This window comes from Ipomoea triloba, chromosome 14, assembly GCF_003576645.1.
Source record: "Ipomoea triloba cultivar NCNSP0323 chromosome 14, ASM357664v1".
Lineage (NCBI taxonomy): Eukaryota > Viridiplantae > Streptophyta > Magnoliopsida > Solanales > Convolvulaceae > Ipomoea > Ipomoea triloba.
In genome coordinates, this window is record NC_044929.1 from 9,626,743 (window position 1) to 9,643,452 (window position 16,710).

The following is a 16,710-nucleotide window of genomic DNA, read 5'->3' on the forward strand; positions in this document are numbered from 1 at the left end:
GAATAGGAAATGTTTACACGTACTAGGTTGATAGGGGATTGATACTGATATGCAGTGAGCTAGATTTGAAAATATATCAAGTATGATGTCCCCAAATCATCAATACTTGTTTGGGTCTTATCACGACATTTTGGCAAACCAAATCATACTCATAAGTATGATATGATTTCTCAAAAGTGCCAAAATAACTTTAATAAAATTAAAGCAATGAATATCATATAAGATGATGTGGATAATTTGGTTTGACACAGATGCATACAACATCGAGAGAAAAAATATACTGTAATGTCTAGAATGATCTTACTAATGATCATTCATATCGGGATGAACTATCACTATGTTGGGATAGTGATCTTCATAGATCATGCATTCGTTCAAAATATTTGCAACAGAATTACTATTGTAATTTATAGAGGAATAATCTATCACTTCTGGGATAGATAAGGCATTTGTATCATCAATATGACCAAACAAGAGCGTTTGCTTCAAGCAAAGCAACTTGGTCGGATTCAACATTGTGCTGCTCGCTTAGGTTTCAGCAAGATGCTTCGTGGTGTGGCACGCACTTGAACAGTGCCTTTTATATCCACACGTGAAACATACCTTGCTGCTGGGCCAAAAGTTATGTGAATTGAAGTTATCCTCGACTAGTTGAATAACTTAAGTTTGGGACACAATTGTGTATAGCTGATTAAATCAGTTACTGACTGAAAACCTTGAAATCTAAAGTTAAATCAGCCAAATTGTGACTTAGAAAGAACCAATGATATTTGTAGTCAAAGCAATCCTTCATGGATTTTTATAGGGCTATCGACAAGATATGAGATTGAGATAAATATCAATTTCAAGGGCCTACGTTAAAGGCGTGCTCCGTCCAAAATAAGATTGTTAAATTCATATTTTGGAGATAACAACCAAGATTTAGATTTTTCAAAAAAAATCTATATATACTACGGCCGGCTAAAAACGAGAGTCCACTTATTATTCGCATAAAGAAACTATATATTATGCAATATAACGAATATGCATATGAACTCATAAAATCATGTCAGCCAAATAAATTGCACAAACTAGCAATTTAATTTAGGAGCATCAATAATAAATTCAAAGAATGATTTGAATGGCATTTTGAAAACAATATAGTTTTCAATTTTGTAAAAAAAATTGGCCCAAATCAATGATTCTCGTAACCAAAATCAGATAGCCCAACATTTCCTTAGGCCCAAAACATATGATGGAAGAATATTATAAGGGACTAGATTAATCTAAAAATTGGGATTATTACAGCCCAAAACTTTAAATAAAAATGAGTCCAGAATTTAAAGCAATCCCACAATTCTTTTAATAAACCAAAAAGGCTCATCATCATTTTTGTATTATTATTGGCCGAATTTGGGCAAGGCAAGGCCGAAAATAACAAATGATGGAAGAAGATTTTAAGGATTTGAGTTAATGAAAGAATTAAACCCAAATCTAAAATCAAATGGGTCGAGCATTTAAAGTTAGTTCAAATGCTTTGAAAAAAAAAAGGACCCAAAAATCATATAACTGCTTTGGTTGTAAGTCCAAATTAAATTAGCCTAGAATTTAATAATCGAAATAGGCTTCAACTTAATTTGCTTAACAAAATAATCCATCATTTTGATCTATTAATTGAGCCTAAAACAACATGCCCAATAGGATCTACAGAAGTCAGTAGATATAGGGCCAAACATATTTTATTCAAGCTGAACCCAATGTCTTCCGTCCTTGTGTTCTTGAAAAATCTGGATCTAGGCAAAGAGAAGCCCAAACCCTGGTCCAATATAACAAAGGGGAAAGAAACCCTTGTTCCCAAATAGCCGTCTGCAAAGACAGACCAGAGCCGGAAAAACAATTGCGAAAACAAAAGGGGGACGATCGCGATCAGAACGCAGAGGCAGAGCCGCCCGTTGCTGGAGTGCCGTGCCCACCGCCATCGCCGACCGTCAAGCAGCGCCGGTCGCCTAGCAGCGCCGCTACCATCGCCGGCCGCCGCTCTCAGGTCCAACCGCAACCGCCGTCGACACCCCCGTGACGGAGATGTTGGAGACAGATAAAAAAAGGAGAGAGGGGAAAAAAACTATCGAACAAGCAGGTTCTGTTCGTTGATTTCGAAAAGAAGAAAAAAATTCCATCTCTTTCATCATCTAGGTGAGGAGCATCGCCGTCGCTGATTGCTACCTTCAACCACCCACCATCAACTATTGCCACCGTCGAACACCACTTTCGCTAGAAGAGGGGAAGGTGGGGAGGCTTTCAGATCCGCCACCGCCGATCGCAAGCCATCGTCCGCCGTCCGTTGACCCCGTAGCCGGCGTCGTTGATGATTCAAGCAGTAGGTATTGTTGTTTTATTTTATTTTTTTTATTTTCGAAAAAAAATTGTTATATTTTCCAGAAATTTTTGTGGAAAATACATGTATATATTCAAGGAAATATATATATGTGCATAAGGAAAATATTAATATGCAATTTACTTGAAGAGAAATTTGCATGTAGATATATACATACACGAAATTCAATATATATATATATATGCATATACATATTGGAAACAACAGGCACAAATTTATGTATGCATTCAAATATAAAATTATATTCATATTGCATACAAAACCCAATAAATCAATTAGATAAAACAGAGATTTTATAGGGTTCTTGATACCAATTGTAAACAAAAATCATAGCATTGTAAAGCATAATATCATACGGAGTATTTTACAGGCTATAATGCGGAAATCAGAAAGCTTACTTGTTGATTCCATTTCTATTAAAATCTGGAAATTGATAAATGATCAAATGCTTCACCTCTGATTTGTAATCCTTAATTGCCTTGTTCACTACAAATCCTTAACTGCCTTGTTCACCGTAAGAGCGTGCTGATAACGTGTTGTAAAACATATTAGCTCAAACATAAAAGTAAAGACAAGACAAATGGAGACAAAAACCAGAGTGTGCTCTTATTCATCATCACACACATATATATAAAGGGGTACAATATAATAATGAGATACATAATGAGGAATAATTGCGTCCGTTACAACTGTTACAAGCAATAATGTCCACTAATGAAATACTATTATAACAATTTAATTATTATTTTAAAAGTATACTCTTGCTATTGGTAGAATAGATTTTGCTACTCTCACTATTGATGTATGAATTCACTAAAATCTAATTCCCACCAAATTTTTTTATTTGGGCGCCATATTATACATAAAATGATAAAATTTTACATCCATACTTCCTCATTTACTCAAACCCTTTTTGTCTCTCATTCAGTCAACCAGTATTCTTCTGTCTCTCAAACTCTGTCTCTCAAACTCTCCGTCTCTAGTGAACCCTAAAATCCTAATCGCAGCTGCGTAACCCTCTCTGCCTTCTCTGCCTGTCTCTTAATCTGGATTGTAGGAGATAGGAGTCACAGCCTGCTAGCTCTCTCTCACGCAACCCTCTCGCCTGTGGCCGCTCAGGTGCGCACTGCCCTGCCGAGTCGCCAGTCGTCGCTGAGTGAGCCACACCTGCAATTGAGCCCTAATTTGTTGGAATTCGAAGCTGGTTCGGTTGAGGTTCGTGCTTATTTCTGGTTTTGTGGGTTATCGTCCCCGTTTTTGGGTTCTCATTGAGGGTATTGGGATTTTTTTATTGTTCGATCAAAGATTCCGCGTGAACTGTCGATTTTGAAGTCGTGATTGTCACTTGGGATGATTAAAATTTGTTCTTTAGCATTGTCAAGGGTTTTTCTTTGATTCTATTTTCTTTATAAAATTGGGTGTTAATTTTTCATTGTGTGTGGTTGCTTTACTTATTTGCTTTTATGGATTGACGAATCGATAAGTTAATTGTATTATTGGAGTGGCTAGGAGTTGAATTGAGCTTATTTTCTATGTGGTTTTTGCTCATTTTCTTGCAGAATTGGGTCATTTTTTTTGTTTTAATAAGAAATTATGCAGCTATGATTCAGCGCTATCACTGCAAATTACACTGCTTAACTCTCCATGCTTTCTGCTTGTATTCCAGAGGAACTGGCCCTGCTAATAAAACATATATATTACAAATTTTATAGCTTGTTTGGCCTTATCTTCTTTTCTTCTTGGTGGCACATTATTTATGTTTAAGTAATTTGCAGAATGAGTGATTTGAGACTTGTAGGCTTTGTATAGGGATGTTCTGAACTCACCTTTTGTGTCCTACACAACCTGGTACTAAGGCAGAATTAGTTTAGAGTAGATAAGGCATAAAACTGAATGATTAAAATGATAGGGATACATTGTTATAAAAGTTTTCTATAAAAAAAAATATGTGTCCAGGAGTGCACATTATAACATACTATGGCTATGTATTAGTCTGGTGGTTGTCATGCAAATAATGTTCAGGTTCTCATCACACATTATTTCCTGTTCTATTTATTTGACTTGATATTTTGAAGTAACTCCCTTGACTTGAAGATGGTTGCAATATGTTGTAAATTAAGAAACCTCACAATTTGCCTTTCTCTGACTATTACTTTGGGCTGTAGACATTGCGAACAATGCTAGTTATTGATTTGGAAACACCAACACTTTGTCTTGTTGGGGCTCCAAATGTATGAAAATCATCTATGGTTCGTGTAATTTCAACAGGGAAACCTGAGGTATGCACACCATAGGTCTCTTTGTTTTATGAACACTGTCCAGTACTCCAGTATCCTAACTGTTAGAAATGGTCTTTTGCTATGACAGCAAGTGCCTTGTCCTTCAGGTAGATATAAGAGCTACTCTGATTTACATTGAGCTAGCAAATTGCTCAAACTGAATAAAACTTGATTCTTTGTTATCATTCTGAGTTGACATTTGTTTCTTTTTATAAGTTGTTTAATCGAGTATTTTTTATTATTTTTTTAAAAAAGCTAAACATTTGGTGTTTTTGAACTTTAAGAAAAACTATTATTTGCTTTGTCAATAGAATGATTGATGTACAAGTTTGAAGGTTAATTGAAAGAATGTGTTTGCCCAATCAGATTGTAGAGTGTTTACTTAGAAGCTGAAGTGGTGGAAATGGAAAAGAGTTTCTGCTCATTTCTAACTGTAACCAATGCATTCATAACATCACAACTTGAATACACTGGTAATAGATGATAATTTTTCATTCTTGAATCAACCTTCTCTGATGTAAGATGGCAGAAAACTTTTACAGCTCCAGCTCCTGTCCCCATACCCTGTATGATGCTGGAGTGTTGCATGCTTGACATTTCCTTTGTAATCATTTAAGAATCATAGGATGTTTAGTTTATAACTATATCCTGTGTTTATTGTTATGGCAATTAATATCAGAAGCCAAATTCTTGAAACTTGCTTTATTGTTAGAATTGAATGAGGAAAAAAAAAAAAAAAAACTCAAAGAGAGCCTTTGGGTGTTGATTATCTTATTTTAACATGAAGCCCTTCCTATATATGTTAATTGGCTGGACTTCTTGAAGTATGCTTAACTGCTTAAGTATCAAATGTGTCAACCTTTCTTTGTGTTGATGCTGAGTGCCTGAGTGTCTTAATACTTTAAATGACACTAAGATTTAGTAATTTGCTCTGTAGAAAAAAATGAATGGCGCTGAAAGACGATTTAATACAAATGAAGAGGACGAAGATGATGAAGAAGAATCTGGGAGAGGTATTGAGGCGTGGGAGAGAACCTATGCAGATGAGAGGTCGTGGGAGTCTCTACAAGAGGATGAATCTGGACTCCTGCGCCCTATTGACAACAAAACCCTCTACCATGCTCAGTATCGCCGGCGCCTCCGCACTACATCTGCTGCCCGAATTCAGAAGGGCCTGATTCGCTATCTCTATGTTGTACTTGATTTCTCCAAGGTATGCAAAATATTTTTGTTAATTTAGGAATAATTTTATTGAGTATTGACTTGATGCTTGCCAACAATGATTAGCTTTCTCTTTCTTAATGTGTTTTCACTGTTTTTAGATCTGTTGCCAACATTTTTTTTATGCATTTCTATATCTTAAGTTTTCCCTTCACTGGTGAATATGACTTTTTCATATGGTTATGTCTGTATTATATTCAATCAATTGTTCACATCTTTTGGAAATTTAGCATGCCAAAGCTTACTGATATCCCGTTAAAAGAGAAAGGAAATTTGGTTCTTTAATGCAAGCTGTCATTTTCAAGTGGCTATGTTTGTTGATTGATTGGCTAGCTTTGGGAAAACTTGAAAGTAGTGTAAGTCTGTAAATGATATTCTAGTCTCATTTAGTAAGCGGTGTCTTCTTCTTATTGAAACTTTCTATTGATCTATACTCTTTCACCTCCCACCACCACCACCAAATATATATATATATATATATATATATATATATTAGAGATGCAAAATGTACAATTGCAGTGAACTGTCTAATTTTGTCAATCTGAATGCAAAATCTTTAAGTGAATTTATTGTTTACGTGATTTTTGCCATGTAGGCAGCTACTGAAATGGATTATAAACCAAGCAGAATGGTTGTGGTTGCAAAACAAGTGGAGGCTTTTATTAGAGAGTTCTTTGATCAGAATCCCTTGAGTCAGATTGGCCTGGTAATGTTGAAAGATGGGGTTGCTCATTGTTTAACCGATCTTGGTGGCAGCCCAGAGGCTCACATTAAAGCAGTGATGGGTAAGTTGGAGTGCTCAGGTGATGCTTCACTTCAGAATGGGCTCGAACTTGTGCATGATCTTCTAAATCAAATCCCATCATATGGTCATCGTGAAGTTCTCATTTTGTATTCGGCTCTAAATACTTGTGATCCGGGGGATATAATGGAAACAATTCAGAAATGCAAGAAATCCAAGATAAGATGCTCAGTTATTGGCCTCTCTGCTGAACTCTTTATATGCAAGCATCTTTGCCAAGAAACTGGTGGAATGTATTATGTTGCATTGGATGAGGTGAGTTATACCAAAAAGATGTCATCATTCTAGATTTTTCTAATAAGAACGTTATGAATTGTGACCATTGCCTATAAATTGAAACAGCCTTAGTTGAAATAATGTTGAAATGTTGAATAGTCAACACAAATTTTTAGTTGTATCTAATTTATGTAATATTCTGATACATGAACAGGCTCACATAAAAGAATTGGTACTGGAGCATGCCCCGCCACCTCCAGCAATAGCAGAATTTGCAGTTGCAAATTTGATCAAGATGGGTTTTCCCCAAAGAGCTGCAGAAGGTGCGATTTCAATCTGTTCTTGCCATAAGGAGGCTAAAGTTGGTGGGGGCTACACTTGTCCAAGATGCAAAGCACGTGTTTGTGAACTGCCTACTGAATGTTGTATTTGTGGTCTGACCCTTGTTTCTTCTCCCCATTTGGCAAGGTCATACCACCACCTATTCCCTATCACTGCTTTTGATGACGTGTCACCCTCTATTAAAAACAATTTGCAAAAGGTACCAAAGAATTGTTTTGGCTGCCGGCAAAGTCTCTTAAACCCTGGTAAGTCAACATCAAATTTTCTATTAAACGCATTTTTATATAAGTGCATAATTTGATAATCACTAAACTGTAGCAGCTACTCTTTCTCAAGTTGGTAATTACTGTATATGAATGTGCAGTGACTTAGAGCAATGTAACCACATGGTATTGACTATTAAGAGTTTTTCTCACACACAGTGCATCGGTATTGTTGCTTTCCATGTAAATGTCCAACTAAATTTCATAAAAAAGAAACCTATTTGGATTTGTCCTGGGGTGTAACTATAAGCTGGATGCTACTTGAAAGTCAGTCATGGATGTGTTATATATGTGGTAATAGTTATAAGGTTCGCATAAATATGATTATTGTCACCAAACAATGAAATATTTTGGCAAAAATACCAATTTTGCTCATGTTTTGCATATTTGGTCAATTTTGTCTTATCTTTTTATATTTTCTGCCAAGATTTTAATAACATGATATAATTACATTCAATTTAGTCCCTCCATTAATTGCACCAGAATAAATTGCATTGATACAGAGAGACTTGTACTTACTTCTACAGTGTTTGGGTTGTTAAAAGTAATTACCTTTTTGTTGGTTTGGAGTTTAAAGAAAGATCATCTTTGGTTCAAATGTGGTTGAGCTAATCAGAATATTTCGTTGGTATGCTTATAGCTCTTGTTGGTCCATGGATGTGTAGTTGCCTTGTTCTTTAATATGTAGGGTTGGTCTTAGAGTTTATTAAGACTTTTTCCCAGTTTTTTCTTTTCTTGTACAGATGGAGGATGATGTGTCCAGGTCAGGTCTAACTAACAGTATATTGACAGAGTTCACAGAAGGACTAAATTGAATGCAATTAGGCCATGTTATTGAAATCTTGCCAGGAAAATTAAGATAGGGCAAAGTTGATCAAATATGCAAAATATAGGGGTCAAATTGGTATTTTTGCTGAAATATTTTTCTTGGATACTTAAGTAGTGAGGAATCTTGGTTTAGACAATCCCTTTTCTATCAGTTGTTAATAATTGAACAGACTGCACAATTCTGAGACCATGCATTAGGTTTCTTGTTTTTTTGTTCTCTCAGTGCCAATAATGCCATGACAGTTACTGTATGGTCTTGACCTGTCCTTTGCAAAATAGTTCATTTGTGAAGTAAGGTTGATAAAACTTCTTAATGCTGTATGCATATATTTATGATTGGTACTAAAATGTTTTTCCATGCTAGTATTTTCACCTCAAATCCTTTTGCTGGGTCTTGCAACAACTTAATGCTATGTATACCCCATGTGGATATGCAGCACAAACTTGGTCATACACCACATTTTTTTTGGGGTAACAAGGGAAACCCACAGCACTACCCAAGGGTGTGCACTGGGTAAACCCCCGTCTTGTGATCCTAGTCGGCAAGGAAGTAAACTAGCCTAGCTGCCTAGGTTGTCTATATCTGACCGGCTCAAACCAAGGAGGCTAGGATTCAAACTCGTGACCTTGTGGTTACAAGCTTGCATCCTTAGCCAGCTTGGCTGGGGTTATCTCCACAACACATTTGAAATGTGTTACTTCGAACTTGAACCTAATATTTGAACATCTGCTCGTTAGCTTCTTATGAAACTGGTTTCTGGTGCAGGCAACATTCCCGCCCCATGTGTTGCTTGTCCAAAATGCAAACAACACTTCTGTCTTGATTGTGACATCTACATTCATGAGAGCTTACACAACTGTCCAGGCTGTGAGAGCTTCAAGAGTTCTGCATCAGTCAGCAATATGCAAGAATGATGGGAATTCATAAAGCCCTTTCAACTAAAAGACTTCAATCTCTGGTTTGCGCTCTAAAACAGAAGAGTGATAATTGATTTGCATGCTTAAGGTGTCTATCCTCTCCACACAATTCCTTTCATTGAGGGGGATAGTTCTGCGTAAAACTAGTCAAGGGGGTATTCATTAGATACATATATGTGGAACAAAATTTTATCTGTGGGGCCTTGGAGATTTGGAAAATGTTAAATCGCTTCAGTTTGAGCTTTCAGAGCTCTGCTATAGACATGAATAAGATTTTTAATTTGCTTTACACTTGCTACCAATACTGTTGTGGGCAGAGTTTAGCTTCCAGGGAATTTGTATGAAACTGTTGCCAAGAGAAAATGATGAGTGATGAAATACCTTATTATTTTGGAAATTAGTAAGGAAAATAAAACATTTTAATTCAATTGCATCTTAATATCATGTGAACTTGGGGAGCCAGAGACACAACTTAATTACACTCTTGTTTTTGTGATGTTCAGATAGCATGGTTGAATTGGCCTCACAAAATCATCATCAAACATTGGAAAAATCTGGGAATCTTGTCATAGCCTTCTTGAATATCCAGAGCCACTGCATTTCTTGCAGAGTATTAATCCTGCATGCAAATGCAAATTTGGGCATCAAATTGAAATGCCAAAATTGAAAGAATGCTGTAATCCATTAAAGTGTTGAAAGATACCTGCACCCTTGCAAACCCTGCAATCAACCAATCCTGTTTCCATCTTCATTTTACCATCATTGCAGAACACACATTTTGTACCACCTGCCCATCCAAATAAAAGTAAGTAGTATTGCTTTTGTGAATTGTGTGACTATGATTCTTTTCTTTGGTATCAAGAAATTGAACCAAGAATTACCATTGCCAGCACACTTGTCACAAGGAACTGGATCCCCCTACAAAACGGAAAATATTCCACTTTCATTGCCCACCCATCAACAAATACCTGGTCATTTGACTATTGACATTTATCAAATTTTTATCGTTGACTTTCAATTTGATTATAAATGGTCAATTGACTATTGATATTTATTAATTTTCGTCATCTACTTTCAATTTGACCATAAATGGTCATTTGACTATTGATTTTGTTTCAAATTTGGTCATTCAGTTAAATTATCCATTTAGTAAACATTAATGGTATAATGTAAAAATTAAGTTCTTTACAAACAGAATGTATTAAGTTTATGAACCCAATTTGCTCATCTTGACAAAACGTCAATTTTTTACATTATTATCTTTAAATTTAATGTTTATTAAAAGTATATTTAACTGGAGAACCAAAATTAATAGTCAATGAACCATTTATGATCAAATTAAAAGTCAATGATGAAAATTGGTAAATGTCAATAGTCAATTGACCATTTATGGTTCAACTGACAAAAATTGTTAAATGTTAATAGTCAAGATACTATTCTTGGAAGAGTTAATTCCAGCAATGGTCCTCCGACTATGTTGATTTTCCAAAATTAGTCCCCGATTTTTAATTTGGACAATTTAGGTCCTTTGACTTTCAAATTCTTTCCAATATTGGTCATTTCATCAAATTTTGGTTAAATTGAAGTCAAATGAAGGGGTAAAATCGTGTGTTCACTTGTATACTCGTATTTTTTTCCGTCCTATACGCTATATATATGAATATAATATCAGTCGAAGAGACATCGAATGAGATTATATGGCTTCGATTGAGACTTCAACTGAAAATATTCATATATACAGCGTATAGGATAGGAAAAATACGAGTAATAATACACTAAAGATGTGAACGGACAATTTTACCCCTTCACTTGATCTCAATTTAACCAAAATTTGACGAAAAGACCAACATTGGAAAGAATTTGAAAGTCAAGGGACCTAAATTGTCCAAATTAAAAATCGGAGACTAATTTTAAAAAATCAACATAGTCGGAGGACCATTACTGGAATTAACTCATTCCTGGAATTAACTCTAACGAAAATTTATCAAAAGTTTGCATAAATGCATTACTTGAAGTAGATACAAAATTTAGGGAATTTCTATGGTATCTTTTGTACTTAAAACAATTATATATTCTAAGAGTAAATTAGACTTTCAATGTGAATACGGAATATCAGTGGTTATAGTAACAAACAAACAAACAAAAAATTAAAAATTAAAAATTAAACAATAGAGATCGAGTACCTTGAGACCCAAAAAGAGAGAAAGAGAAATGGCAGCTATAACAGTAATGGTGGCAAGAAAAGTTTGGGTGTCAACAGGGGGAGAGTCTAACGCAGTGAACAGCAAAATGGGATGGTGGTGGTGGTGGTGATGGTGATTTATGGGGAAGTGTAAGAGGTGATGAAACTTGGGAGGGCATGATGACAAGAAGGGAATTTCTGGGTTTGATGGAAGAATTAGAGAGGATGACGAAAGGGAGGCGATGGATGAACGGAAGAGAGCTGGGGATGAAGTGAGAGAGTGGATGGGAAGGAGTGAAGAGTGAGAAACAGAAAGTGTAGGTGCCATTGGAGCTTTTGGAGATACAAGTTTTAAAAATATTAATATGTGGAGCTCATTGCCCTCGCCCGCCCCACTTTCTCATCTCAATTCAATTCCATTTAATTTTTATTCTCAAAAAAAAAATTCATTTAATTTTCCCTCAAATTTTATTTTCTATTTCAATTATTTCCCATTTAGGTTCACAACTATTATACCACTTTCAGCCCTATTTTTTAAATTAGTCTTTTCTATGTGCGATGTGCAAAAATACATACACAATATTTATATTTTAAAAAATAATTAACAAATTCTTATTAATTAAAATCTAAATGAAAAAAATTTATTTATTATATTAATCCAATATATAATGTTTACAAATATTATTATCATTAAAGAATATAAGAAAAGATATGGTGGGCACATGTGCATGGTAAAGTTAATGAAAAAGATAACGGAAGTTATAACAGTAAGAGTATTTTTGTCCAAAAAAATTGTATAGTAAAACTCTAGAAACACAAGGTACAAAATTGTTAGCAGGACATAGATTAGGGATATAACTTTGATTGAGACTTATTATGTTTTTATATATTATTATTGTCAAGTTTACGGTCTATTTGGAAACCTGAAAAATATTTTTTGGAAAATAATTTTAGAAAATGACTCATTTTTTGAAAAATATTTTAATTTTCTTGTGTTTGGCTGAATGTTAGAAAATTATTATTTTTTAATTATTTATCTGAAAGTTAAGAAAATACATTTTTTTTCTATTTGTTTCATTTTCTTGAAAATGAACATATGATTTTTTATAATAATAATAATATGGAGTCATTTCTATTTTTGGTCCTACCTACTGTTATTGGGGCATTGCCAATTTTAGTCCACTTCATTAATTTTTGCTACATTGCGGCCAGTTTTATTTAGTTCTTGCCACTTTTAGTTCACCGTTAAAATTTTCGTCAAATGACCGTCCAAAACAGGGGTATTTTGGTCTTTTCATGCTTTGGTCATCTCTTTTATCCTTTGCAGTGGTTTTCCTTGCACATTTTCATCCAATGAAGAGGTCCGGCCATTTGACGACATATATTAATTTTCTCATAATTCATTCATTTTTGGATTTTGTGTTTGTTTAATTGGTTGAAAATGTGTAAGGAAAACAACTGCATATGGTAAAGGGGATGATCAAAGCATGAAAAGACCAAAATACCCTTGTTTTGGGCGTCCATTTGACAAAAATTTTAACGGTGGACTAAAGTGACAATGACTAAATAAAACTGGCCGCAATGTGGCAAAAATTAAAGAAGTGGACTAAAATTGGCAATGTCCCAATAATAGTAGGACTAAAAATGGAAATGACTCTAATAATATGTGTTGGTGATGGTGGTAGTTGTGGTGGTGGTGGTGATGGTGGTGGTAGTTGTGGTGGTGTTGGTGTTAGTGGTAGTGGTGGTGGTGTTGGTGGTGGTGATGTGGTAGTAGTGGTGGTAATGTGAGTGATGGTGGTGGTATTGGTGGCAGTGATGGTGGCGGTGGTAATCGTGTGGTAGTTGTGGTGGTGGTGTGGTGGTGTCATGGTGGTGGTGATACTGTGGTTGTGTTGTGGTGTAGTGATGTTGGTGGTGGTAATAATAATAATCTGAAAGCTAACTCTTTTTTTTCTTAAAAGGAAGAATAGATCATGTTTTTTTAAAACTAATTCTTTGTTTCCCTCCCTAATTCTTTAGGGTTTCTTAATTTCCCTCTCTAATTCTTTAGGGTTTCTTGGTATCTTTCTTGATCTTTCTTGCCTGTTAACTGTGATTCTGTTGCATTTGGCTTCGTCTTCTTGACGTGGAGGGTGTTTTCTTCACGTTTTCGATGGCCACTCGGTTTAGGGTTGCTTTCGACATCGTAGCTAAAGTCACGGTTCGATGTGTAGACATTGTTCTTGAGGAGGAGGAGGAGAATGACATGCAGCTCGCCGACGCTGCGCAGGTCGCGGTCGACGTCAAGGCTGAATCTTGGAGTCTGGTGGGATGCTTCCTTACTAATCAGCTCGTGAAAGTTTAATATATGATGCAAGTGATGACGTCAGTTTGGAGGCCGATGAAAGGGGTTCAGATTTCTGAAATAGAACGAAACCTATTCTTGTTTATGTTCTATCATAGAATTGATATGTAGCTAGTTCTGGAGGATGATCCTTGGTCTTTTGAGAATAGCATGTTGGTTTGTAAACATGTTGATGATGGGAAGGTGCTAGGACTGGTGGTACTGAATTTCGTGTATATGTCGGTTCAGGTGCATGAGCTCCTAGTAGGCTATACATCTGATGTGATCCTGGAACAGATAGGTAATTTCATAGGCTCTTTTATTCGATGTGATGATATACAATTGGGTGGATAATGGAAAACCTTGTTTGGACTACAAGTTGTGCAACATATTTATGTTGTAACAACATTAATAGTTTTTATTATAAGAACGGAATTGAGTTTATGGTGAACTATCATGAGTTGGATTCTTTAGCATTTTTTTTGGAGTCTTTCGTCTCATCAAATTGATCCTGGGTCATTAAGATTTGAAAATGCTCAAAATTCATTGTTGAGAGACATAAAGCAAGCAAAGACTCATGATATTGGTTCATCTTGAGGATTTTTTATTATATTGATACAATATTTGTGTTGTTTCATAAAGTTACATAAATAAATCCTCGTTATTGCCCACTGGCATAAAAGTTGGGCTTCCTTTTTGTTTTAGAGATTATTTATAAGGTGTATGTTTAAAGTTCCGTTGTGGGCTTAGACTTATGGATTTGTCATTTAAGCCGTTGGAATATGGACTACTCAATTGTTATCTTTGGTTAAGATTAATGAGAGTGAGAGTGGCAGACGTGTCAACTCCAAAAACTTAGCCATCATAGATAGTATTAAAGATAAGGAGTTAGTCATGTAATATATTAGCATTTTGCTAATAGTCTCAAATCCCTATTTAAGGCATGCTTATAAGAATTTTAGGGTTCATAAAGGGTACATGGAACTTATTATTTGACTATATTGTATGTACATACATTTTGTCACTTCTATGTAATATGGATGGTTTTTCATATGGTTATGTGCATATTTATTTGAGAACATCCTCAAGGTTGGACCAAGAATAAACATAGGGTTTATTCATAAAGGACCTAAGTTTGAAATCAAAATGCATGTGATGCATTGTTGGTTTACTCACACTTTAATTTAGAGGACATACCACTATGATTTATGTTTTTTTTAAAATGAAGGTTATGCCAATGCTTGCACCAAATGGAAAATTGTAACATTTTCCATTAATATTGTACAAACCAAGCGGTGTGAGTTTATTAGGCCAAATTTAGTTATTGTGACAGTAATTAGTTTTTGATAACTAATTACAAATCAAGAATGAACATAAGGTTTATTCAGTAAGTTTTATATCACATAAGGTACTTAGAGAACAAGTTACATTGCAATCATAAGTGGATACTACTCACATTAAGAGGAACTATCTCTATGGTTCATATTTCTTTTTTACTTCTTTGAGTTAATACTTGCACCAAGTGAGAGAATGTAACATTTTGTATTAATAATGTCACTATTAAAGTGGTGCAAGTTAATAGGTCATTTATGACCATTATGTTGTGGTTTAAAATGGAAGTAACGGTTTCCATTACTTAGCCTATAATGATGGCACGTAGGCTATATAAGTATGGCCTTCCCACTACTCCTAGATACAGAGACTGCATCATCTAGTTGCTTAGGAGACAAGTGGTGGACAAAACTCTCTAAAGTTCCTTACAATCTTTAAAGCAATGATATAGAAATGACAACTATGGCTAGAGGTGCTCGATCCTATTGGTTTCCGCTATCAAGTTATATCATTACATTGTATTATGAATGTATATTTATTCTAACAGTAAATTCTTTCACATCAACACTTTCTCATCAATTTCTTGTTTTGAAAGTATAGCTTCAAAACTCTTGAAGCGAAACATTGTTCTAGGAAAATTCACTCGCTTATATTCCTTCACTTGCGTGTCATGCTTGAATTTTATCATATAACGAAGCGTGCTAGTTTTGTATTTGAAAAAAAATTGTGATACATAGGAAATTCCTAATACCATAAACTTTTCCCTCACTTAACATGTTATTATACTTTGCCACAATGTCCTTAGGTATATGGACATGGATGAACATACCCTAGGTTTAGATACAACAGAAAAACATAGTTAGCTACAATGAATAAAAGATAAAAAATGATAACATGCTAACATATAAATAACGAACCTACTGATCATGAAAAACACACTATTGACTTCTAACAACTCTTTCTACCTTGGTTTCAGTTACTACATAACTACGGACGCAACGCAACTTGATGGCTTTACTTGTCTGCTGTGGATGAAGTTGAACACCAACAATAAATTGGCCAGACATTGTGGGAACAACAAGAACAACACAGCCACTGTTTTTTGTTTTTGTTTTTGTTTTTTGTTTTTGTTTTTTTTTTTTGCTGAATCTGATCAGAGAGAATTTGAAAAGTTCTCAAAGTTGTAATCTATACCTCTAAGTTTTGTGTTTGTAATAACTGAAAGTATATATGCATGTATTTATAGGGTAGAAAAAGGGGTGTAACATATAAAATATTATACTGCAATTGTACTATAACAGCATCTCATACCTCCAGTGACCTAAACTCACACGCCACCAGAACCAAATCACAACACTAACTCTAAAATATGTCATTACCCTATAAATAAGACCAAATGAACACAAAAATAGGCGGGATTACGTTATTTTGAAATGCCTTAACTATTTAAACACAAAAAAAAAAAGACCAAATGAACACAAAAATAGGCGGGAATTACATTATTTTGAAATGCCTTAGCTATTTAAACACAAAAATAAAAATAAAAATAAAAACGGTGCTGGGCGGGAAAATGATGGCTGCTGATTGGCTGGAACCCTGGGTCTTTTAATAGATTAATATAAAGAAA

The 16,710-nt window shown here is 34.9% G+C and overlaps 2 protein-coding genes across 6 annotated transcripts; one reads left to right on the forward strand and one right to left on the reverse strand.

The window, feature by feature from the left end:
• Positions 1 to 1,818: 1,818 nt before the first annotated feature.
• On the forward strand, positions 1,819 to 9,994 carry LOC116004412 (general transcription factor IIH subunit 2). 5 transcript variants are annotated; one of them, XR_004094796.1, is made up of 7 exons: positions 1,819 to 2,360; positions 3,432 to 3,589; positions 5,591 to 5,866; positions 6,470 to 6,931; positions 7,107 to 7,479; positions 9,092 to 9,331; positions 9,747 to 9,994. XR_004094796.1 is itself a non-coding variant. In XM_031244449.1 (6 exons), exons 1-6 carry the CDS (start codon positions 2,345 to 2,347, stop codon positions 9,238 to 9,240), a joined length of 1,434 nt encoding a protein of 477 aa, XP_031100309.1. In that variant the 5' UTR covers positions 1,819 to 2,344; the 3' UTR covers positions 9,241 to 9,640. The 5 variants fall into 5 exon arrangements, 4 of the variants coding, with proteins under 4 accessions (XP_031100309.1, XP_031100310.1, XP_031100311.1 ...); XM_031244449.1 differs by lacking the exon at positions 9,747 to 9,994 and having other exon boundaries at positions 9,092 to 9,640; XM_031244452.1 differs by lacking the exon at positions 9,747 to 9,994 and having other exon boundaries at positions 2,175 to 2,356; positions 9,092 to 9,640.
• Positions 9,614 to 11,768, reverse strand: LOC116004413 (protein disulfide-isomerase LQY1, chloroplastic). Its single transcript, XM_031244453.1, has 4 exons — positions 11,427 to 11,768; positions 10,125 to 10,161; positions 9,947 to 10,030; positions 9,614 to 9,862 (listed from the first exon to the last, which is right to left on the reverse strand). The coding sequence occupies exons 1-4, from the start codon at positions 11,751 to 11,753 to the stop codon at positions 9,810 to 9,812; spliced, it is 501 nt and encodes a 166-aa protein (XP_031100313.1). The 5' UTR covers positions 11,754 to 11,768; the 3' UTR covers positions 9,614 to 9,809.
• Positions 11,769 to 16,710: the final 4,942 nt, after the last annotated feature.